We start from the raw sequence: 26125 nt of genomic DNA on the forward strand, positions 1-26125 counted from the left end.
TATCATCTTGGAATATGCCCATGTCATCAGGGAAGAAAAAAAAACAGTTGATGGAATAACCTGATCTATATTCAGTATATTTAGGTAGTCAGCTGATCTCATTCTTTCAGCACATACTGTTACTGAACTTAAACCTGACCAACTGCAGCATTTACTTAGGTAAATAGATAAATCCAGTTCTTGGTACTGATCTCAACTATTAAGCAGTCTTAATTCAAAATAATCCAAATCAGTAAAACTGACAAGTGCATAAAAATAGTTCACAATAATCCTAATGTTTTAAATGTTTCTCCTTATCAATAGAAAACGATCTGAAAGCAAAAGAGTGAAGCTGGAAGCCGCAAACAGAAACGTATTTATGCAGACAGCCTGGGAGGGGACAATGTGGAAATTTTAGAAGCAACTGGGCGACATAAAAGAAACACACACACGCAGTGTGTAAAGCAGCGCTGAAAGAAGCGTGGAGAATCGGTTAGAGCTGTATTACTGAAGACACAGTGTTCATCTGAATGAAGAGGATTAATACACACACACACACACACACACACACAAAGTAGTCTTCCTCCAATCAGGATGTAACGCATCCCACAAAGCAAACCTGCAGTGGGAGTGTGTGGCACTAACATGTCTTCTAAATTTCATTAAAATTCACATTCAAAAGTTTGCCCATTGGGCACCCTTGGTGAAAATATGTGAACAGCAAATAAAAGACGACCTCTACAGATTTCTGACAAACTGATTTTGCTTCACAGAAGAACACCTAAAGATTTGTACAGGTTGCTATGGCCATGCAGAACTGTTCCGTGCTGATGCAGAGTCGTTAGCCTGCTTACAGTTTTGTTTTCAACTTACTGTGTTGTTACACTTGTCAGCACAGACTACACTTTACCAACAAAGAGCAAAGGTAGCAAAAAGAGCTTGTATGTCCTCCACAGACCAAGAAATGCTCTTCATTATTTGGTGATCAAGTCTACAGTCAATCAGTTGTTCTGTATGTCAGTAAGCCCTCCCACCAAGCGGTTCTGTGGCCACAAGAACAGTTAATCAACCACGCTTAAAAAACAGGCCATTTTATAAGTGCCGAACTGTATCTGTATAGGGAAACTTATGTAAGGGTTACAATCTATTCAGCCCCAACTTTGCCAAAGAGACCAATTTGACCTCTACCATTCATATAAACTGCCATTTTGATTACAATAAAAACTGTGGAAACAGCTACCCAAAAAGTCTTTGTTTTCTTCTTAAAGTATTCTCATGCTTTCTAGGAATCACTTTGATTGTTATAGCGTGCTATATAGCTGCAAACAATAAGATTTGATGACTATCAAGTTTGAGTATTTTATAAAGCTTTAAAATCTGCACAAATGGCTTTTCCGAACAATGATTTTGAACATAGATCAAACAAGTAATCTAACACCCACTCTAAGGCTTGTTTTAGCTCAGTTAAGTCCATTTTAATTATTTTAATCTGGTCTCTTGTGTAAACATGGATTACTCTGTTCAGAATCCGTAGATTAATCAGTAAATCACACAAAAAATAATCCACAGTGAGTGCAATTTAGTTTGAGAGACAATCTTACAATAAAACAGCCCTTATTGAGACACACTATTTGGCCCAAAGTATGTGGACATCTGACACTCCCAACAGCTCATTGGACAGCCAATACTAAAGTCCAGAATACAAGCAATGGGCTAAAGAGAGAAACTTATTTCATTCACAAAAATTCTACTCTTCAAAACAAAGAACATAAACTCTTCTACACAAGATCAATCGACCATATTCACTTCACTTCTGCTAGAAGCAGAGATGGAATGTGGTCTCTGCTTTTTTACTCACTGATGCAGTGAGCACTCACACACTGGCAGTGGCTGCTAACCACTAACCACTAACCACTTCTCGCAAGTGATGCAACACAGGACAGCTGCTCTGGAACTTCATGGTCCTGCTCTGGAAGTTTATGTGGTCTACTACTTCATGGATAAGCTGCTTCCATAGCTAAGAACTCACTTACAGTTGGACAGGGCAGCTCTAGCAAGGCACACATTTCACAAACTGACCGTCAAACGTGCTGTCCTATATATAATAGTGCTAAGTTTAAAGTTACTGAGCACCACAGTATGACCTGTTCTACTTACTGCCAGAGCTGGTCCAGGGAGTCTGGAATCCAACTGGCTCAAACTCTTCCGCACAGAATTTGGCTGCAGCCCATGAACTCAATAACAAGAAAGGTTCACAAACGTTTGGCCATAAAGTGCATTTGCAGCTTATAACGTGCTTCATTCCTATTTGTCCAAGAGCTGTTCTCCTGTCAGTCTGCTCTGGGTCACTGTGCTGACAGTCGGCAACCCCTGGAAAGGAAGTGACTCCTAATTAACCATAACTGCCAGAATCACTGAAGAACTGAAGATTATGATTTGATGTTAGTGTTGAATGCGATAATGTAAACACAGCACAATCTAACAGAGGAGGAAAAGAAAGTGCAGGGGCACCAGTTTAACCTGTTTTCAGAACACAGAGCAGTAAATTCACTAATCTCTGTGTATAAAAGCCAAGGCTGTACGGTTCCCTCCCATCTCTCAAGAGCAGCTCCGCTAGAGCTCACATTCCTGTAGAGTGACGTAAAGTCAGAGTGATATCAGCAGAAAAGACGCTGGGCAGCTGCTATTCCAGCTTTAATGGTCCTCAGTAAATGCATGGGCACAAGCCAGGTCCTGGACATGGAAGGGGTGATGGAGTTCACTACAATAAGCATTGTTCACCTCATTGAAACAGGTAGGTACATACATACACATAAAAAAAACTAAGGCTACGTTCACATTACCAGGCTGAAGTGACTCAAATCCGATATTTTGCTCCATTTGGCTCAGATCTGATTTTTTTTCCCATGGCTGTGTAAACGTGCCAAATCCATCCCAAATTTTTTTTTCAATGAGATCTGAGTCACTTTTATATGTGGTCCTAAATCGGATATGTATCAAATCCACCGATATGTGAAATAAATTTAAGAATGGTCAAATTGGAATACATGCATATTTTTGCTTTCATGCATGCACTATGTGCTTCTCTCTTTTACCCACAGTCTCTCTCTTGGTGCAGCTGTGCAGCTATAGCTGTAAAAACAGCAAAAGCAAACCGCCTGGCCTTTTTTCTCCTCCTCGACCTAAGCTTCAGTACTTCAGACGAGCTTTTTACTCTCCACTCGAGCAAAAGATGCTCCACATATGATCTGCTGACGAATCATTTTCCCTTTATAAAGCTCCCTTTATAAATAGTCGTCTCTCAAATATGATCTTTTTTTGTTGGTGAAGAAAGTGATACGTTTATACACGTATCAATGTGCGCATGTGAAGCATTTTAGGGACAGATACAGGTCACTTACATTTCTGAATGTGAACCGTCAAGTGAATAAGAACCACCAAATTTTGACCGATCTGAGCAAAAAATCAGATTTGAGCATCGCGCTTATAATGTGAACATAGCCTAACCTTGCAGAACCACAGAGCAAAAATGCAGTATATCAGATTACACTTTTAATTAACCCCTTCTTCAAAAAAAAAAAAAAAGCTCAGCTAAAGTCAACATGCAGTTATGTCTTGGTGGCAGATATATTAATAATTACATGCCTGGTCTGATAAAAGACACTGTGTGTTGCCACAGAAATGTAAAAGTGCTTTTTAAAGGGCCCGTGGTCCTTTAAAAAGTCTCTTTTGATAGTGTACCTCTTGGTGAGAGACTGTTAACTGCTAGACCCTAAATGACGCATGCAAAGACATTTAAAGGTGGGGGTGCACTATTGGACGGTCATTTTGACAACTGCCCACCATCCAGGCCAACCCCCAACCAGCCACTATATACAGCTCTGGAAAAAATTAAGAGACCACTTCAGTTTCTGATTTTCAGGTTCAGATTTTGCTATAGATAGGTTTATGTTAGAGTAAAATCAACATTGTTGTTTTATTCTATAAACTTCTGACAAAAGTTCTCCCAAATCCCAAATATTGTCATTTAAAGCATTTATTTGCGGAAAATGAGAAATGATTGAAATAACAAAAAAGTCGCAGAGCTTTCAGAACTCAAATAAAGCAAAGAAAACAAGCTCATATTCATAAAGTTTTAAGAGTTCAGAAATCAACAGTTTTCATGCACCTTGGCATGTTCTCCTCCACCAGTCTTACACACAGCTTTTGGATAACTTTATGCCACTCCTGGTGCAAAAACTCAAGCAGTTCAGCTTGGTTTGATGGCTTGTGATCATCCATCTTCATCTTGATTATATTCCAGAGGTTTTCAATTTGGTAAAATCAACAATCAAGGAAACTCAGCATTTTAGGTGGTCTCCCCTTTTTTTTTTATTATTATTTTTTTTTTAACCAGAGCTGTATATAGACTATAGTCAGTGCTAGAGTCTTAAGCAGCAAATCCAGGTTCTGTTTGGGACCTGACCCCAATCAGGCTAGAGGGTAAAGGCATAGTGGTGAACACTTCAATCTTACATTTGCTGTGGAGCTACCCCCTTTCCCCAGCTGCTTCTGTTTCTGAGGTTTCTGTGTCATCCCTAGTAGTGATACAAGGGACAACCCTCAACTCAGTAACATGTGCAGGACATCCGCCAGCCATTGTGTTGCTTTTTAAGGCAGGGCTTTCAACTGGCATTAGGAATCTAAAGACTTTGAGATCAGCAGCCTGAGTATAACACTCCTATCCTATAGTGGTTGGGGTTAAACCACAACACAAAGTGAACCACTGTCCCCCAGAAATCTTTGCATGTTTACTATGAATTAAAAATCAATGCTGTGGTTTAAAAATCAATACAGTATAACTAAAAATTGTGTTACCTCGATATATAGCAATATTTTCTGGCTATTTGTACAAATTATGCCGTCAATTAGTATTCACTTACAATGTAAATGAAAAAGGAGCTCCAACCTCCACCCAGAAATATGTTTTTATGCTTACTGTTGCTTAATTGGACAAACTTTACAGAAAATACTACATTGGAGGGCAAAGACTGGTAAGAGAAACTCTAAAAAACATATGGAAAGATTCAAGATCAAACATTCTTTAATGACTAAGATGAAATGTCTGTCAGTCTGTCGGTCTGTCTCTCTCTCTCTCTCTCTCTCTCTCTCCCGGTGTGTGTGTGTGTGTGAGAAGGTCAAAGTAATCAGAGCTTTGGATGTTGACTGACACACTGATTAAGACACAGAGGGAGGTTATCAGAGCTCGTCCAGGACACAAGCTGGCAAATTCTGTTCCTTCCTCTCTACTTCCCATCCATCTTCTCTCTCTCAGTCTCTCTCTCTCTCTCTCTCTCTCTCTCTCTAATTTCTCTGTCCTTTTTTGCTAATCTCTCTATCTTTCCCTCTAACTTATTCGCTGTATCCTTTCTTATGCTTTCACGTATTAACCTTTCACTATTTCTAGCTCTGATCTATCTTCCATTCTTATTTTGATCTTCTGTTTTATTCATTTCTAACAGTCACTCTTTCTGTTATTTCTTAATCCATCTAAATCTAGTCTCTCGCTCCACATTTGTCAATATATTTTTCCTTTCCTCTCTCTCTCTCTCTCTCTCTTCTGTTTCCTCTCTCAAAGTTGCTCTCTTTTCAATACTCTTATTTATCTCTCTCCCTCCCTGAGACACTCTTTCCTCTGTCCTCACAGCCTCCTTCCCTTTTCTTCTCCCTCCCTGGTTGTACCTGCATGATGAACTCCCGGCGGCGGGGCATGCCTCTCTCGGACAGCAGCATATATTCTGGTTCCTTCTCCTTCTTGGCCTGTTGGATCTGAGCCAGCCTGCTGATGGGGTTCATGCCCTGTCCATATTCTGGTCCAGTCTGTAGGAGACACAATAAGGTAACTTTGACACCGTTACTGACCCATAGTGTGTCAGTCAAGGACTTCAAATGACTTCAAATGACAAATGAGTCAATTGTTATTTGTTGACTTAGTACATAAAAAAAAAATACAACATCCAATCAGAAATTTGGATTTTTAATTTGTAACCAAAGCATGCCATTGGAAGTCAATGTAAAGTGTTTATATGTTTATTTGAGGTCATTTTGGAAACTGTCTATTGGTCCATTCATCATTTTTTTTTATTAATTGACAGTTTGGGTGTTTAAATTGAGATATGAGACAATATGAGAGCAGCATACCTTCAGTATGGTTTTGGGGCGTTTCTTAAAATGCAGTTTGGGTTTTTCCACCACTGGAATGAACGGCAGTTGCTTGAGCTCCTGCAGGATGGTAAAGGCTGCTCTCTTTTTGGAAAGTTTCTTGCTGTTACCCTCGCCCTCAGCTGAGAACTCTCCCACAGTCACACGGGTCAGGAAGCTCTTCATGTGCGGCGGGCCACTCTCCTTCAGCACCTACAACACACACATACACACAAAACCTGTCAAACTGTAATAAACCAGGACACACAGTGTCACTGATGTAAAATACTAAAAGCTAACAACAGTGCTTCCATTCAGACAATCATGCTACATATTAATATGCTGTTTGCCATCAGCAGCCGGAGTCTGAGAGAGCACAATTGTTAAGTTTCCCAAGGCAGTTGCTTCTGTGTAACTTCTGTGGGTGGATGCTTTTGGATACTTTTACTGCTGATGATTGTGGCTTACAGCCATTGAAAACCCAAATATCAGTGTCTCAGAAAATTAGAATATGATATAAGACCAACTGGTAATTTGGCAGTGTGGGCAGTGTGCCAAGTCATGCTGGAAAAAGAAATCCGCATCTGCATAAAAGTTGTCAGGAGATAGTAGAATGAAGTGCTGTAAGATTTTCTGAGAAAAAACTGCACTGACTTTAGACTTGATAAAACACAGTGGATCAACACCAGCAGATGACATGTCTCTCCAAACCATCACTGATCATCAGTAAATTTAGCATTTCACTTGGAAATTGAGGGATCAGAGTCTGGAGGAAGAGTGGAGAGACACACAGTCCAAGATGCTTGAGGTCTAGTGTGAAGTTTCTACAATCAGTTACCAATTTTAATTATATATATATATTTTTTGGATGCACTAGTACATGAAACAGTTCAAACAATGTTGTTCTAGGTGGTTGCTAAGGTGGTGTTATCTACTGCTATGGTAGTAATCAATGCTCCTTGGTTTCTTAAGGGTTTTCTTCAAGTGTTTACGGTTTGAACCACACTATCGCTTTAAGAACATGTGCGACAAGCGAGTCATGTCGTCATGAGCAGTTCCTGTGACACTGCAGCAGTGCAGGTGAGCTGGGCTGCAGCGTCAAAGAGCAGCACTGGGGGGATAGGATTACATACACACACACACCAGCTGAGCCTGGCCCTCTCGTTCTGCAGTGAAAGTTATCCCTCTCCTGAGAGTTCCTCTCACATCCTCTCCTCACACACACATGGCCACTCTGGCATTCACACACACACACACACACACACACACAACGACAAGAGTTGGAGCTGGCTTAGTGAACACTACCTAAAACTCACAGCAGAATGTGTGTGTTGCTTGAGAAAAGGCTTACAGACACAAAACTACCGTATTTTTCGGGCTATAAGGCGCACTTAAAATACTTATTTTTTCCCAAAAATCGTCATTGCGCCTTATAATGCAGTGCACCTTGTGTATGGATTTTGCTTGTGTTTACTGACCTCGATTTTTATGTGGTACACGGCGCTCTGTTGTGCAGAATTCCTCACCCACGCCAGAAAAAGATCCCCCTCTTGGGCTAGCGCGCGGTTACCTTTGACTGCCGTACTGCCTCTCGGCTGTGGTTCAGGGTAGCTAGTTTCCACTGTAGCTCCGTGGCCAGAACAAGGTGCCGGTAAACTTTCCTTTCCACCCGTTCTGGGGTAATAGCACAAACTGTTTCTTTTTAGCGCCCACTTCTAAGTAAAGTTAACCTCTTAACACGCGCTGGCCCACCGGCGGGCCAGAAATATTTAATATTTCATAACTGGCTGTGTTTCTGAATAGTTATGAACAGTTACAGGTTCAATATAGACATCCAATATACCATTTTAAAGCTTAGAATCTCTGCTTTTGAGCTATTTAGCCTATTTAGCGGAATATCCTTTCAGAAAATAAACATTTAGGGCGAAATATGCCTTGGTTATGATTTTAATAATTCATAACTCTCATATTTGCGTTTATCGTTCGTCCATATTTCATCGAATGCGGTCATGTCATACACCATTCGAACCGTCTGGCTCTCCGGATTCCAGAACTGTGCTTTTACTGTAGGATGTATGTTTCATGAATTAGAGCTGCGTCAGAGCGCATGTCTCCAGTAATAAAAGGCTCTCCTTTTGTCCTGGGGTAACCTCCGGTCACTGCCGCCACCCCCCGAACACACACCCGCGCTCAGCCACAGGTCCTACCTTCAAAACGCGTCCAGACTAAAGAGAATCCATCAATCCAGTCTCCTGTAATCCACAGTTATATCCAAACAGCGCTGGAAATCACTTCATCCAGAAATGAAACTTATCCAATCTTTATCTCTGTTTTAAAACCGTTTTATTCACCGAATTCGGCACAACACACTATTATAGTCAGAAGCCTCGCGGAGTAATGCGGTACTTGCTGTGCTTCAACATAATATTATGGTCTGTCGGAGCGTTGCGGCTACCGTTGTCAGGAGCCTCGTGGAGTAATACGTACTTGATGTGCTTCAACATAATATTATGGTCTGTCGGAGCGTTGCGGCTACCGTTGTCAGGAGCGTCGCGGAGTAATACGTACTTGCTGTGCTTCAACATAATATTATGGTCTGTCGGAGCGTTGCGGCTACCGTTGTCAGGAGCCTCGCGGAGTAATACGTACTTGCTGTGCTTGTTGATTTATTGCTCAGAGATGTTGTTATTTTTCACAGATATTGTGAAGGATTTATTGCTCAGAGTTATTGTTACTGATATAAATAAAGTTTCATTTAGTGCGCCTTATAATCCAGTGCGCCTTGTGTATGGACTAACACTAAAAATAGACCGTTCACTCATCGTACGCCTTATAATACGGTGCGCCTTATAGTCCGAAAAATACGGTACTCCACAATCTACCGTATTTTTTAACTATAAGGCACACCTAAGATCCTTTCATTTTCTCAAAAATTGACAGTGCCCCTTATGTATGAATTTTACCAGTCAGGTATTAAGGAGCAGTAAAGCCACTCTGATGAAGTACAGCGTTATAAAGAAGTTTCAGTGAAATTTCTCCAGCACCGTGGCTGGAGCAGTATTAGCATTAGCCTATAATCACAGCTCTAGCTCTTTCTCCGTTCAGAGGCGAGTATATTGGACTGTAGCCTGCATGTTTACCATGTTAAAACAAGCTACGTGGGACGAATCGCTAGCTGATAGCTCTCCATGGGTTACTGGAACACTCAGGGTTCCTCAGTGTAGCACTATCGGGTGGCATTTAGTAGCGTTAAGCACCGCTAATCACAGCTAGCGATGCTGCTAACCGCACTGTTTAAAATATTGGAAATCTAACCTTACTGTAAATAAACTAAAGCGCTTTACTCACCAAAATAAACAGTTCTCAGGAGAGAAATGTGTAGATTAACATTCAGTGCTCGTTTGACTTTGAAAGAAAAAAATATATATTTTGAATAATTACAGTTTTGTTTACTTCAATGCTAACCCTATTAAAAGGGAAACATGGCGACACCCTTGTTCCTTACTACTCTCACTTAAAATGTCCCTTATGATCTGGTGTGCCTTATATATTAAAATAGACAAGAAAATTGATGTATATTGATAGTCTGCCTCATAGTCTGTAAAATACGGTACATGTAGGTGTTATAATATACCCTAATTGCAAAAAATAAAAAAGTTGAAACGAGAGGGATCTGTCAGATTGTGATGCTATTTATAAGGATGATTCAGTTTACCAAAATACAATAAATGATGTTTAAACTGAGTTACTAATATTTAATGAGCTACACATCTACACCAATGTAATGCATACTGCATGTGTATTGCAACATGGCAGATACCTCAGCATGGAGTTGTAGAGGTTCCTAATGGTCTCCTGCTATAATCATAATCATCATCTCATACAGCTTGAATTTTTATACCGATCCTGAGATCTGCAGTAGGAATGGGGTGCTGCTTACACGCCCAAGAGAAAACAACATAGTTGTTGTCTTGGCAGCAGAATGTGGAAGAGTATTGCACTGGTGAAATAGCGTACCGGACTGTGCATTCGTTAAGGCAATGAAGATACCAAAGTTAAGGAAGACCAAAAGTGACCTGGCACCGCCATGCACCCAACATGACAACTGGTTTTCTGAAGGTGTGACCCGTGACAACAAACCGTTGATCTTGTCGTTGAAGACACCAAAGTACCTTCACATAAGATTTATTGGATCTCCAAAAAGACAAAAAGCAGGACTCATCACTGAAGATAATCCACTGCCATTATGAGTGATTCTATGACAGTCTGGCAAGACTACCAACCATGTTTCATTCCTGTTAGTTGATTATTTTGAGGTGCAGCCATTTCTTTGAAAATGAGTGTAAAATAAGGTGTGTTTTAGGGGTGTGTTTAAAAAAAATAGTTTCTTCGATTTTAATCGATCTTCATTTGAACGATCCGATATTGATTCGTAAAAACCCGAATCGATCTTTAAAAATACCCCATTTTCCCCATTTATCTTGCGAGAGCATCCACGCGAGCACCGCCCTCTGGATGGGGTGAGCTCACTCAAATGATTTGTTCATTTGTGTAGCAATTAAACTAAGCTACATCGAATGATATTAAAAGAAAAATGTAACTGTTGTGTTAAGTCCACATAATATAAACACCAATATTTTATCAATGGAAGTTTGAGTGATCCTTGTATAATTACAACATTTCATATTTAATATACAATTTTTATTGTAACTGAAATGTACCTAAATTAATCGATTTTGAATTTAATTGGGACCTTGTGAATCAGAATCGAAATGAACTGGGAAATCAGTGACGATAACCACCTCTAGAGTGTTTATAAATAATATTATTATAACTCAATAACAGACAATGTTATAGTTTTGTACAGTACAATTTTCTGAGTACTCAAGTACCTGTAGGCAAGCCTAGCATGATTGCAGCCACGTCACTAAAAGGCTAAACATAGTAAAGCGAAGTGAGTCATCAGTCTTCATCTAAAGATTCACCGTCTTTAGCAATTTGGACTTCAATCTGAGGATTTAGAGGAGAAACACACCTTAGAGGAGTTTGTGCATTCCTCACACACTTGATGGAATGCCATGACCCAATATTTACAAGGCTTTGATGTGTAGAGGAATTTGATCGTCACACTCCAATGTTATATAAGAATTCACTCTCCGCTTTCAGCTTCTCCTCGTGGCTTTATAATTAATTGAAAAATGTTTTTTTCGCCCCAAGCTCCTTTCAGAAATGTTTGAAAGTTATTTCATCTCCTGTAGTGAAGGACACTCCTGTAACAGAAAGCAAACACACACTCTTACAGCATCAATCACGAAAAAACCCTCTTCACACGCAAAGGAAATGTGAAGCTCAGGCAACACACACTGTAACCATAACAACACTGTTACCACAGAGATGCTGGCCTACAGATCTGGAATTTGACCAGACTCTTCCTACCTGAGGGCAACAGTCAAAGCAAGGTCTGTACTTGAGAGCTCTTTGGCTCGACACGTCATCCTTTGAAATGCACAGATTCTTCATTCTTCAAAAGCAGACTGAAGCCTATTGATGGGGTGTTTATATTAGTTAGTTTGGTTCACTTAATACAGACCAGACCAGCAAATGGTGCACTGTTGAATTTAAGGTCCTGGTTTCTGCACTGCACCAGTGGAGTTAATCTTAGTTAAGATTACAGATATCTCTCAAGAAGAGATTAATTTTATTAAGACACTATAATAACATCATTTTATTCAGCACTCTAAGTGAGCATTGTGGAGATGGTGTTGAATAATGTGGAATTGAGGAAATGGGGTGTAGTAATGGGGCATTGAGGAGACAGGGTGTAGTAATTGGGCAGTGAGGACACTGGGTGGAGAATTGGGAAAGGAGGATATGGGGCAGAGTAGTTGGGTGTTGGGGATATGGGGTGAAGTGATGGGGTGTTGGGGAGATGGGGTAGAGTAATGGGGTATTGTGGAGTTGATGTAGAGTAATGGGTTGTGGAAGAGATGGGTGGAATAATGTTGGTGTAGAGTAATGGGGTGTGGAAGAGATGGGTGGAGTAATTGAGTGTTGAGGAGATGGGGTAGAATAATGGGGTATTGTAGAGATGGGGTAGAGTAATGGGGTATTGCGGAGTTGGTGTAGAACAATGTGTGTGGTGCAGTAATTGGGTGTTGAGGAGATGGGGTAGAGTAATGTGGCATTGAGGAGATCAGAGAGGAATAATGTGGTGTTAAGGACATTGTTTCAAGGAATTAGGCACTAAGAAGATGGGGTAGAGTAAAAAGTGTTGAGGAGATGGGGTGGAGATGGGGCATTATAGAAATAGGGGTGAAATAATCGGGTGTCCAGATTGCCACAAGTTTTATTAAAATGATCGTCAAAAGTCCATCATCTGTCTAAGAGATTTAGACTCCTAAAAATCCTGAAAACTTAATTCTGACCTTTAACAGTCAACAGAATATGAGGGACAAATTCTGCAAATTTTCATTAGTTTTTGATTTATTTGTCACTTACTGGAAGAAGCAAATATAATCTTATTTCACTTCATATGTAGCACTGGATTCAATCTAACAGAAAACTGAAAAACCCTGCTGAATTTTCAGCAACACATTTGAGGACTATATAAATTTATACAGGTCGAGGCTCTCCTCAAAGTTAGTATGAGCAGCAAGCTCTTCTTTATGTAGTGTTCCAGTAGATGTGTTAATATTGTATATATTTATTAATATTTTCCATACTTTATTTATTAATTATATCATTAAGAGGAAAAGGTATTCACAGTTCACAGTGAACCAAGTAGGGTTAACAAAGATCCTGAACATGTCCACAGCACCAGCAGTCAGCTGGCCTCCTGACACAGTTCTCAGTCACTTTTACTGCTGGAAACACTGCAGTGGCACATTTTGCCTCCAGCCATCGTCTCAGCCCTGTAAAAGAGCCTTGGCGCGTGGAGCCAGCGGCGGCAGACGAGCTGCAGTCATGGCAGCAGACGCCACGGGATCTGTGGCGCGGTGATGGAGTTTCACAGCACACTTTGATGCCCGAGTGTGATGGTGGCCGGTTCCTCTGTCTGAGCTCTTGTCTCGCGCGTCTTGACGACACGGATCATGTTTTTCGGGAGGAAAAGATGTAACCTGAGGTCGATCATCCTCCATCCCGCCCAGAAACCTCACACAGATACGGTATTAGTCGCAGGATCCGCGCCGAAGAAACTCCGGCATCTTCAGCTTCAGTGAAAAGGCAGGATATCAGGCCAGGGTGGGACAATGGCAGACTGGCAGGCCGAAGAATGGCTCTTTTGTCCGGCCTGTTGATGCGTCTGCCCCGAAGAAAGGTACTTATGTACATGATGGGTGGTTCTTGGCCACGGCCTCATACCTCTTATATCTCTCAGTCATGAGTCATCTGTCCAAAAGCTTCCAGCTAAATATCGATAGCTTTGAACATGACATCTGTTGTACATGCCTTGAGAAGTAACTCAAGTTGTCCTAGACAGCGAACAAAGACAAATGTACGCTGTAATGGGACATAAGTCAAGCTAGCTTCCCAAAGAGTAGTCAACAAAGCTGATAAAGGAATAAAGTAGATATATAATTAATTATAGTGCTAGAAACATCAATTATAGTGTTAATTTAAAAAAATGCTGAAATTTTGCTTTATTACATTTTCTGCAGTAGTTCTGCTGTAGACTGAAAACATTTAGGTTTTTCATTAACCCTCCTCCTATTATGTTCATCTGTTAGGAACAGCAATGGTGTTCCGGGGTAAATTTGACTAGGCGCATGTTTAATTATCAAAAAGATGTCTAAAACCCCCAAAAAATCCTTACAAGCCGTGTAAATATTTAATTACTAACTCCATTACTAATTATTTTATCAATTTTTTGTGCGATGGTATTTCTTACCTCTAACAGGTAATGCTTCAATTAGGATAATTCACTTGTTTTTAACCAAAATTACATGTTTTTTTTTTACTTTTTTTTTTACTGTTTCACTGTTTCACTACTTTATTACTTTGAAAGACCAACATATAAAACACAATAGTTTTACATAACATTGAAACATAACATTTTTTGCAAGGGGTTTTTGCAAATATGTGAGATGAACCATTTTCATATGATATGTTGATTAGACTAATTAAGACAAGCAGAAGAAGTTTCATAATAAAAAAAATACTTTTAACTGTCCACCACTCTGACCCAAAAAAGATGAACATAAGAAAAAAGATCAACATTTCAGCTTCTATTTCCTAGTATTTATATCTAGATCTGATACACAGTTAAGAGGATAACACCTTCTGTCTAAAGCCACCCATTTTTTTTCTTGCGAGCAAAAGTACTGGAACAGATCAACTAAAATAAATTAAAGTAAACAAGACTTGATATTTAGATGCAAATCCTTCGCTTGCAGTAACTGCATCATGTCTGTGACCCACTGACATCACTATCCTTGTGTATTCTTTTTCTGCGATGTTTTTTTTTTCCAGGCAGTGTATTTTGGATCATTATCTTGCTGCATGATGAAGGATCTCCTGATCAGTATGGTTTCATCTTTCTTTAAATTCACAGACTAAAAGTTTCTGTAGACTTCTGAATTCCTTTTATATCAATGAAGATTAATCGGCTCATCCTAGAATAAGCCATGCAAGCCCAAGCAATTATACTATCTCCACTGTGTTTCACAGATGAGCTGGTACGCTAGAGATCATGAGCACATTCTTCCTTTCTCCACACTTTACCCTTTCCTTTACACTGGTGATGGTCTTTGTGTCATCAGTTCATAATTAGTACACAGGCTTGTATCTGTACTTCTTGGTAAATTCCAGCCTGGTCTTCCTATTCACCGTGTTATTAGTGATTTGCATCTTCTGTTGAAGCCTCTGCACTTTTGTTCACAAAGTCTTCTGTGAACAGTGGATTGTTAAACCCTCACTCCTGCCGTCTAAAGGTTGACATCAACTGTTGCGGTTGTCCTTGGTCTAACTATTCAACATCTGTTAGTACACCAGTGACGACTTTCTTCTGCTCCTTCCAAAACAGATGTTCTGGATATGAACAATTTTTGTGTAATGGCTCTGATTTATTGTATATTTTCTCTCAGTTTCACAGTTGCTTGTTTTTTTACCCATAGACAGCTCTCTGCATTTAATGTTGGTTACTCCTTTTCATGTTGGTTACTCATGTTGGTAATGTATCAAGACACAACAAGACACCTTATAGTCACATGTTCCAATACTTTTGCTCAGAAAAAAATGTGTGGGTTCAGACTGAAGGTGCTATCTTCTGAACTGTGTATCAGATCCAGATGTAAATACCTGGAAATAAAACTAAAATATTTATCTTTTGTCTTATATTAATCGTTTAATGTCAAATGCAAAAAAAAAATCAGTCTACAGCAGAAATAATGGGATTGATCTCACTGTTTCTATACTTTTGGAGGTCACTAAAAACAATGTAATAGATATGAATCTAAGTGTGACTCTGGTCCAGATGTTCAGATTTTATTACATAGTAATACACTAGAAGAAGCATAGGGGATTATACTGTATATGTTGTTTAGTTTAAAACGTGTTCTGTAATATATATTTGATCTGTATGTGGTCCTTTAGATAGACAACTACATGATTATTTTTTTATGTGTCAGCAGTTTGTGATAAGTCTGTTACATCATACGTCATGTGTGACCTCACTGAGAAAAAATCCTCAGCTTAGTAAAGTGTTTCTGACATTAGTGCTGTAACATAAATAACACGACTATTAAAAGCAGTCGAGTTCACGCCCCTAAATGATTACAGAAGTGATCATTACTTGCCCTGGTACTCAAATGGCTCCATTTAGCTGTGAACCCCTTTCAGCAAGAGCAACTATTTTCCACATTCAGCTCCTTGCTCATATTGTAACACTTATCCTTGGGTTGAATGTTTATTCAAACAGAAAAAAAAAAATCATGCACTGCACATTCTTCCAAAATGTCATTGGACAAAATTCCTGAAAAGATCAGACACAAGCGCAAACAAAATCAGCGCAGGCTGAATATGTATATCACGCACAAAATCTGAGAGCTGGATTTGAGCCCTAGATGTAGCAAACTGTAAGCATGCACAGAAGGATCTGAGAGAGCAGAATTACGCACAGAAAACGCAGAATTCACCAAAGCCCAAAGCCTGCGCTGATGAGAGCAGAATGTGGGCTGGAGACAGGCGTGGAAAAACACTTTACATAATGAAGATGCTACAGAGACCGCAGACATCCGCTTGTTTTCATAAACAGAAGGAGCTCTAGCCTGCGAGTGAGAAGCTGAAACATGTGTGGGAAAAAAAAAAAAAAAAAAAAACTTAACTGGATGAAATCCAATGTGATCAATAGGAAGCTCTGAACTTAATCTGTACTGTACTGGGTACATCTCATCATCCACAATCTGTTAAATAAATTAAATTATCTTTTTTATGTGCTCTAATGGGGAAAATCTGTGATTACAGCATGGAAAAAGCAGAACTTACATAAGGTGACCTTGGTCCTGAATGTAATTACAGTGATTAACAACACAGCGCACACACTTCAGATGGTGTTAGATCATATAAGTCCGTATTTTTAGCGACAATAGTAAGTAACAGGGGTGTCGCTAGGTTTTCCTTCTAATGGGGAAGCTGGGGGAAACAAGTAAACAAAACTGTAATTCTTTATATAAAAAAATAAAATAAAATATTTCATAGTCAAATGAGTGCATGATGTTACTCTACACAGATTTATCTCCTGAAAAATGTTTATTTGGGTGAGTAAAGCGCTTCCATTCCAATATTTTCGACAGCACAGTTAGCAGCAGTGCTAGCCGCAGTTAGCAGCAGCGCTAGCCGCGGTTAGCAGCAATACACTAGGGTTGCAGTAAGCCAGGGCGCTATCAGCTAGTGGCTCGTCCCACATAGCTTGTTTTAACACACAGGCTAGAGTCCAATATACTAACCTCTAAACGGAGAAAGAGCTAGTGTTGTAGTTAGCGGCTAATGCTAATACTGCTCCAGTCTCAGTGCTGGAGAACTAAACTGAAACTCCTGTATAACGCTGTACTTCAGCAGAGTGGATTTACTGCGCCTTACAAACTGACTGATAGAATTCATACATAAGGGTCAATGACACATTTAATTAAAGGTTTTTAAGTATGCCTTATATAATGCGAAAAATGTGGTAATTTAATTTATATTTGATCTTCTTTAAAATTCCCAATTTTAATTTCTTGTAATAAATTCAACTCATTTAACTTACAGAATTACAGGTTCTTAGAGCCGCCCATTAAAACCTAGTCATTTAATGTAATTCCATTCAACCTACAGCATTAAACATAAACTTTTTTGCTGTGCCCAATCAACCTACAGCGATGTTGTACCACCCATTCAGCCTCTATAAATCCTAAGTCCTACTTATTGATACTTAAGTTATACAGCCTTTTTGAACACAGAACAACTAGCAGAAACAGACATGGTCAAGCAGAATAAATCAATACTCTTGTTTGTTTCATAAATCCATACAAATACCTTAAGTCTACATCAGGAACAACAGCAAAATAAAGAAAGTATGAAAATTTATTAATCACTTTGAGCTGTCACTTGTATGAAAAGTGCTTATAAACACTGGATCATAATGTGATCCACAACAGCCACAACAGAGAGGACTGCTTTCCTTCATCTGGAAGCATTTATGCGCGTGAGCGCGTGTGTGTATGCGCGTATGTGTACACACTTTACCTCAAAGTTGACAGGAAGGTTCCGCTTGAGAGCAATCTCATACACCAGGCTGATCTCTGACTTGCTGGCATCACTGTTCTCCTCCACACCCTTCTTCTCCTCTGGACACTGAAAGAGTCCCACACATAAAACAAGCATTATGACACAGATTCCTATTCTAAAATCTTCTAATCTCTGAAGCTGCAGTTAAAAAGTCTCGGTTCCTCTCTGAGGTTCTTCCTTTAGCTCTTGGGGAGCTCTGGATATGTTGTTCTGGAGGCACTGATTACTCTCAATGCCGCTGAGTTTTGCTTTTTCTTGTAGGTTTTGTCTCACACTCTTAAGAAGGTTTATCTTTAGGACCTCTTCTGAATGCTCTATGGTAGTTTTCATTTTGAGTCTTGATATAGATTTTCACAGCTCTTAAACAATTCAAAAGTGCTATTCTGCCAGTGAATGTGAAAGGAGCATTAGTGAGGTCAGGGTATTGGATGATCACCATCCCAACTCATCACCAACTCTCCAGCTCATTTCAAAATATTGGTTGGAACACCATCATTACAGAGAACAAAGTACCATTGTTTTATAGATCAATCATGAGGGGCTTTGTACCCCTCTAACATACCCTTGGCAACAGGCACGGCTCCAATCTGTTCACGTTCTTTGCTCCAGAGACTAGATAAGAAGTGTGTGTGTGTGTGTGTGTGTGTGTGTGTGTGTGTGTGTGTGTGTGTGTGAGAGATATAGTATGTATATAGTAGTATATTCTAATGAAATTACCAACATGGTAATGTAATTACCAACAGGTGTGTTGTTTGTGTGGCTGTGTAAACAGCAAAAAATGCATTGAACTCAACATTTTCAAGTCTGATCTGGGCCACTTCAATATGTGGTACTGAAATGCAATATGTATCCGTTTTGCGCTAGTCCGACTCTGTCTGAATGACTAGACAGGAATTCATTCAACTTTGACGGCAAAAGTAAAAAAAAGTAAAATAAATAAATAAATTAATTAATTAAAAAAAAAAAAAAAAAAAAAGACTGCGAGTATAGTGGAAAATGATCGCGAGGGGATGAGAAAATGTAAAGCAGCAGATCTGTTTCAATAATATTAAAATTCTCAAGTCAAAGCCCTGCTGAGTTTCTAACTAATTGGTCGAACGCAGCTACAGATTGCAGCTGCAGTGTCAAAAAAATATTTAAATAAATAAATAAATGAAAACCTGGCCGTGACAAAAAAACTTAATTTTTAGATTACTAGAGTGAATTCTTAGTAATAAGCTCAGCTACAGCCTGAGCTCCATCACAGCTCTTGAGACTTAGACTGTAATTAAAGTGAAACTTAACATGAAGCATTGCTTTGTCATTGCTCTGTCGTGCACGCATGTCACTTACAGTTCAGACAGATTTCATGTAAAAAAATATGTTAAAAAAATATATATATTTTTTTGAACAGCCAAAACTAAACACCAACTTTGATCAGAAAATCAGATTTTGTGCCACTTTTACACGCTGTGTGAACGCAGCCAAAGCTATTTTTTGCACATCTTTGTGCATTAATGCAGAATTCAAATGATGTGTTTTGATTCAGTGTTTTAGAACAGGTTCAAACATGGCTCAGCCAATCAGATTTCAGATCCAGATCCATTTGTTTTACAGGCGTGTATGTGGCTTACAGATGAATTATCAGTCTTGTGGTTTCCACATGCTCTTACAGATTACAGACCACAACTACTCCTGTGTGTGTGAGTGTGTGTGTGTAAGCAGCCTGGCAGGTAAGCTCTGTTCGCCCTCAGGTGTACATGAACAAGGTGTGCTTCAATTTGTAAAGCAATACAGGAAAGAAGCGCCTGACAAAGAATTCATTCTGAAAACAAGACTGAACAGGAGAGATCTCAGGCATCAGGGTTTAAATAACCGATGTGGACGCCAGCCATTTGGGGCAATATGTGATATGATTTCCGACTGGGGGAAATTTGTATTTATTTTCAGGAGACAGCCTGAGGCTATGTACTTTATTCACAGAAACCAAAACCACACATTAGTTTTTCAATACAGTGACAGACTCTCCACTATAATCCTCTGGCTCCGTATCACTCCGATTTGCCCAAACATGATTACATGTTTAGTAGGAAATGTTCTGTAATAGAAGAAGTGTGATTCCTTAATGTGAGGACAGTTATACACACGCGTAAATCTGTGAGAAACCACTGGAGCCCTTCAAACTTCAGAACTGGAATAATGTCACTTAATGTGTTTATATGCACATTATATAACAACACCCATGCATCACAAAGGACGTATGGACTGTTGTGTTAAAGTGACTGTATACCATTTATTAGCAGCTTTTAAGTGGCTTGGTTTTAATCAAAGAATAATGAGTCTTGGACATGAGCTGTGAGAAAAGTGACATGAAACCAAATCTCTATAGCGAAGTCTGGCGGCACTGTGTCTAGGAGGAAACTGGGACAGTAAGATTCAGGGGTTCCTGCTGTGAAAATATTTAGAATACTCAAAAAATTCAGTTTTTGCTGTTTTAGACTCAAAATCATTTTTTAAGACTTATCTGTGATCCATGATGATGCATTGCATTTGGACCCCAACGATTGCCACATATAATGTAATTTGAAGACAGGAGCTCAGTTCTCATAGTGCTTATGATACTCAACAGAAATCAATGTGTTCTATATGTGTCCTATATCAGTTTCAGACATAGCTAAATATCTCTAGCTCTTGGTTTCTTACAGTGATCAAATCCTCTTCAACTTTATGTTTAGTAATGTTACCTTTGTACTGACTGGCTCATAATGAAGCAATACTAAATCTGTGGGTTGGGTGAACAATATTGTGGGCTGTTCCATTTGAGCTTGAATGCCGGAACTTCCTAGTTTCAAGATGAAACTTTTAACTGGAACATTTTTATAGATGGATTCAAAAGTCTGCACTGTGCATCAACAGTAGTAAAAACAGTAGTATTATATAGGGGAGGGTATCATTAAAAAAAATTCAATATTGAGAACGATACAATACTTAAAATTCGATACCAATATCCGCCCAGGGACTACAGATGAAAATTAGCTTTTAAGCTAACTCTGGCACATATACATTGATGTCAAAACTGAAATGTTGATCAATGTGCACTATGCCTGTTGAATAAATAAATAAATAAATAAATAAATAATAATACCCTTTCTCTAAATGTTTCTTAATTCAAAAAATACGAAAAGCTAAAATAATAGCAAAAAATAATGTATTTATTTAACAGCCGACATGAGTAAACCCATTCTCATAATGTCACCATAAGAGGCGACCATTCGGATCTTGTTGGAACAAACAACGAGCAAGTGTGTGGTGCTTCATTAAGAATAAAAATAACAGCGAGTGAGAGAGAGAGCCTGAGCGAGTGAGTGAGAGACAGAGAGAGCAAGCAGAAGAGAGAGCAAATGAGAGAGAGAGCAAGTAAAAGAGAGAGCAACGGAGCGAGTGCCTGAGAGATTTCAGCACAGTGACGGTGTGTCAACAATTAGAACGAAATCAAGTTTGGAAGAATCTTTAAAAGTAGAGCCAGAATTTAGACCACTTTAAAATGTTTACCTTGCTGTCTGTGTTTCTGTGCACTCTCCGCTATTGTGTGCAGCAGGGCACTGTTTTTTTTTTTTCTCGCTCTGTGTGCTCTCTGCATTTGGCAAATGTGTGTGTTTTATGCAAAGTTTTAGAAATATGCACATAAGTTTTTTTTTGTTTTTGTTTTTAATCTTTCGATACTTGATACAGTAGTATTGAAACACTTCAATCGGTGCCTTTTTGGTATTGATTTCCGAAACCCAGCCCTAGTATTACACAGTTTATCACTTCTATCTATTACAGTCTAAGTAAACATCGTACAAACAGTACTGTCCAACTTCTATCTGTATACATGTCAACAATGGTGTTTGAATGCGCAAAATAATGTATAATGCATTATTAAATGGTTTTGCCAGCAATGCTAACTTGGGTCAGTGCTAACCTGAGACACATTGATAGCTAACATTGATAGCTGACATCTGAACGTTTAACTAGAATCCATTCAACTCTAAAGTGGTGTTATTCCCAGCTCCAATATCTATGTTTTTTTTTATCTCAAGGTCTCAAAAAATTACAGTAGCTTGTGGAATTGCCCCGGATTTAATTACACTAACTTGTGAAGTCACTCTTAAGCACAATTGTTTGTGTGGCTAGCCTTGCCTAAACTGCAACCAGTTTGCATGTATTAAATCAACAGTTCTGTAGGCATTTTATTATATTAAGGCCTACGCTACAATTTTCTCTCCCATCCTCCATCAAAAGCCTTGGTTTAAAGCTGTGGGTGGGTTTTACAGGTAGCTAAGCTGCTGAAGAGCATCATAAGAATACGAGAGGGTTACATCACAGCTGGCAGAGTGTCTAAAGCCGTATATAGGTGGTGACAGAAAGACGTTGACATCAAAAGCCTGTACAGTAGATTTAAGAGGGTCTGAGTGAGTGGCTGAGTGTGTGAGGTGAGTTACAGAGAGCAAGCTTCACACAACTGCTGACAGACTGCAAGAGTTACTGGAGAATCTGAGAGTCAGAACCATGCTGAGTGTGTTAAGTGAAGGGGGAGATGGAGAGATCGTTATGCACAGTGGTATGGACAATATGGATGCTTGAATACATACAAGTTGGTGGACCCTCTGAATTTTTTTAAACACAGTGTAGCATAGAATAATTAGTATGAATTGAGTTTGTACCGTACATAGGCTTGGGAATGCTCACTCCTACAGTATGTTGGTAAGTTGTAAGGTGTTATCTTGAAAGTTAAGAACACTGGCCAGCTTGCTCTGATAGTGGGTGCCTGAGAGTGGGAGCCAAATGGACGGGAAATTCCATTTCCAAAGTTGTGTGGGCATTTAATATTCCTCTACCCACAGTGTCTCGTCATAGAAGACTTTACCACACACGTGGCAGTGACACGGCAGAGATGGCACTCAGTGGGGATGATCATGACCTGTGGCATGTGGCAATAATTGTTCAAGAAACACAGACACAAGGTCAGTGCAGCATTCTTTAGCTTCAACATGGCAAAAGTCATGGGACTGGAACTGGTATTGGTGTTGTGTTCCATGACTTTTGCCATGTTGAAGCTAAAGAATGCTGCATTGACCTTGTCTGTGTTTCTTGAACAATTGCTTGAACAATTTTAATATGTCAGAAGATATAAGCAGATGGGTAGTAGTGGTGCAGGAAAAAATTGTTTCGAGCTCGAATCGCGATTCTAACACTGACCGATTCAGAATCGATTCTCATTTTCAAAAAAACTTTTTTTTTGGGCGAAGCTACTGTCATGCGGAGCTTTTTGACTGTACCGCGGAGTGTTAAGTGTTAAAAAGCTCTACAGAACAGTATGAGCTCCACGCAACAGTAGGTGAGCTCCACGGTACAGTTAAAAATCTCCGCGTGACAGTGAATGAGCTCCACACAACAGTTAAAAAAAAAAAAAAAAGCTCTGCGCGACAGTATGTGAGCTCCGCACTACAGTTTAAAAGCTCTGCGCAACAGTAGGTGAGCTCCGCGGTACAGTTAAGATAATTTTCTCTTTTATGGGGGGGTTCTCTGTGATTTTATTCGTGTTTTTACTAGACACTCTATGAAAAAAATTACAGGCTAAATGAACTACTGTTTTTAGCTGAACTCCTTGGTCCGCTCATATCTCGTCTCCTCGCATTTAATAAAATAGCTATTTGTCCACTGTCACGCACTGTAATTACACTTTAGACACGTTTCCACGAAGGTCCACATAAACACAACAGCGAGTGGAAATGGAGGAGCTACTGAACGCAATGTCATGTGACAGAGAAAGCCAAAAAAAACTCACTGATCCTCTTGTTTTTTCAATTGCAGTCGGGATGCAGGAGTTTTATCACTGAGTAAAAGTGTGAAACATTTCACAGCCGTCCCTCTGAGAACTGATCCCTGCCAGATAGGGCTTATGCAGCATGTGGCTAACTCAGCAATTTAAGTAACAAGATTAATCTAGGAGCTGAAGACTTTCACATTTACTTACTACCACAGTCCAATCAAGTGAACACACAACTTTTATTTTACAAAACTCTACTTTATGCTGGAGAGGGCCACTGCCAGATTACATCGTGCTAAAGCAGCTACAATCTGATACTGGTCAGAAACTATTGCTATCATTAAAGATAAGTTATCCTGAAATAAACTAATGAATGGGTATTTGTTACATAGTATTATGTAGGGGTGCTTTGAGTGCTTGTATGTAAATTTTTATGTAGGCAGACGTATGTGGATGTCTGCTATATATATTCTACGGATATTTTATCTATTTGTTTCTGTTTGTTTTTTTTTTACTCTTGATGGATGGGGTGTGTGCAAAATGTGTTGGGTTACTTATAGTGTTTTAATTTTGTGTCTATATGTACTTGTTCTTTGAAAAAAGAAAAAACAATAAATAAAACAAAAATAAAATAAAACAAAAATAAAACTCTACTTTATTTTAAGTTTTCAATCTTGGACTTTATTAATGCAGAACACAGCATAGAAAACATGGAAATTATAAGAAACTAAAAGATTAACACAAGTAATTAATTTTTGCTAAATTGACAAATTACCTTTGGCATATCAGAAGATATCAGCAAATGAGTAGCATAGACATACATAATACTTATAATCATAGCCCTACGCTAATGCTCTACCCCTCTATCCACAATGTGAAATAGGTCATGCAGGCTGACATGTCTTGTGCTTTTATAATGCAGAACACATAATGTAAAACATGGTAATTATAATAAACTAATAGTTTAATACTATTGATTTATTTTTGCAGAGATACACAACAGCATGACAATGAACTGATTTCTACAGCTTGTGAATCATTACATCAGCTCGGCTGTGATGTGAGACGCTTACCTGAGGTGGTTTCTCTGGAATGGGTTCATTCCTCAGGGCCTGAAGGGCCTTCATGGCAGCGTTGTGTCGGGCAGCTTGGCGAGTTCGACCTTCACCAATAAACTCGTTGGTCCCAACATTCAGCTGCACAAAAAACACCTTCGGCACTGGGTAATGGTACCTAGAGTCAAAAAGAGGGAGAACAAAGAAAGAAAATATTCATAAAAGAATCAACACTAGTATTAGCAGGATTACATACTAAAACATTAATGTTGTAAAGGTATATTGTTTATTTAAAAAAACTAACAAAAAAACAAAGGATCATTTTTAGCAAACAACTAATTGGTGAACAGTTTTTAGTTGGTAAGTAGGAGCTTTGGAAATGTTATTTTTTTCACAATTTACAAAACCTTTGTCTGTAGTAAAGCCGTGCTGGAACAGATGGTGTCACTACACTCTCTACTGCAGCATTTACACACTTACTCACAACACAATAACACTTTTATTACAATAAAACAGAAAAAGACACAGAAAAACCCTGTAACCTTTAAACGTACAAGTATTTTTTTTTAGAGAAATTACAGATAAAGCCCAAGAGCAGTGAGTACTATTTCTTTCACCTTTAAAAGTCTCTTGGAAACTGAAGAAAACTGGTACAGGAAGAGTCAGGTCTGGCTGACCCACATGGCTACACCTTTAGCTCAGCTAACACTGGACTAAGTCTCGTCTCTTTATCAATAAAGGGAAGAAATCATACATGTGAAGTGCAGTAATAAAGTCATTGCTAAGATGTGAAAACTAAAAAGCATTTGTTGTATGAGCCATATATATATATATGTGTGGTTACTTATTTATAAAAATGGTGCTAAACAGTTTTCACAAACACACACAGATCTAGTGTAAATCTAAAGGCGCCAAACATGTCTAATAGGCTAGAAGGTGGGAAACAGAGTACATTGTATTTTCTGGGTGAACTATCCCTTTAATCGCATTTATTTAATTCCTCCCTAGTGTGTGTGTGTGTGTGTGTGTATGTGTGGGTGTGTGTGGGTGTGTGTGCTACAAAGCCTCCCACAGAGAGAGGACCAAAGCTGCAGCGGCAGAGGGGGAGTGATGGACAAAGACTTAAAACAACTGCAGAAAGGACAGATTTATTCTCGAGGCGGAACCCGAACAATATTGGTGAAGTTATAAATGGTAAAATCGGAGGGCCCTTCTTCCTCGGGGTCGGCGACACCACAGCGAGCGGCTGGACGGATGGTTCCCTGCTGGCCCACAGCGAAGGGTCTCCAAACAAAAGCTGCTCCACATATATCCAGCTTTCTTTAACTTAACTTTGGCTCGCACAGGCGGGGCTGTC

At 39.2% G+C, this 26125-nt stretch overlaps 1 protein-coding gene across 3 annotated transcripts in view; it reads right to left on the reverse strand.

The window, feature by feature from the left end:
* The window catches only part of stau2 (staufen double-stranded RNA binding protein 2), a 133186-nt gene that overhangs the window by 73191 nt on the left and 33870 nt on the right, over positions 1–26125 (reverse strand). For all 3 annotated transcript variants that reach the window (XM_007260098.4, XM_022683929.2, XM_015608564.3), the window contains exons 6-9: positions 24787–24946; positions 17881–17988; positions 6160–6372; positions 5701–5838 (exon numbers count right to left, since the gene is read on the reverse strand). In XM_007260098.4, coding sequence (XP_007260160.1) covers positions 5701–5838; positions 6160–6372; positions 17881–17988; positions 24787–24946 — 619 coding nt within the window. The remainder of the gene's footprint in view (positions 1–5700; positions 5839–6159; positions 6373–17880; positions 17989–24786; positions 24947–26125) is intronic.

This window comes from Astyanax mexicanus, chromosome 1, assembly GCF_023375975.1.
Source record: "Astyanax mexicanus isolate ESR-SI-001 chromosome 1, AstMex3_surface, whole genome shotgun sequence".
Lineage (NCBI taxonomy): Eukaryota > Metazoa > Chordata > Actinopteri > Characiformes > Acestrorhamphidae > Astyanax > Astyanax mexicanus.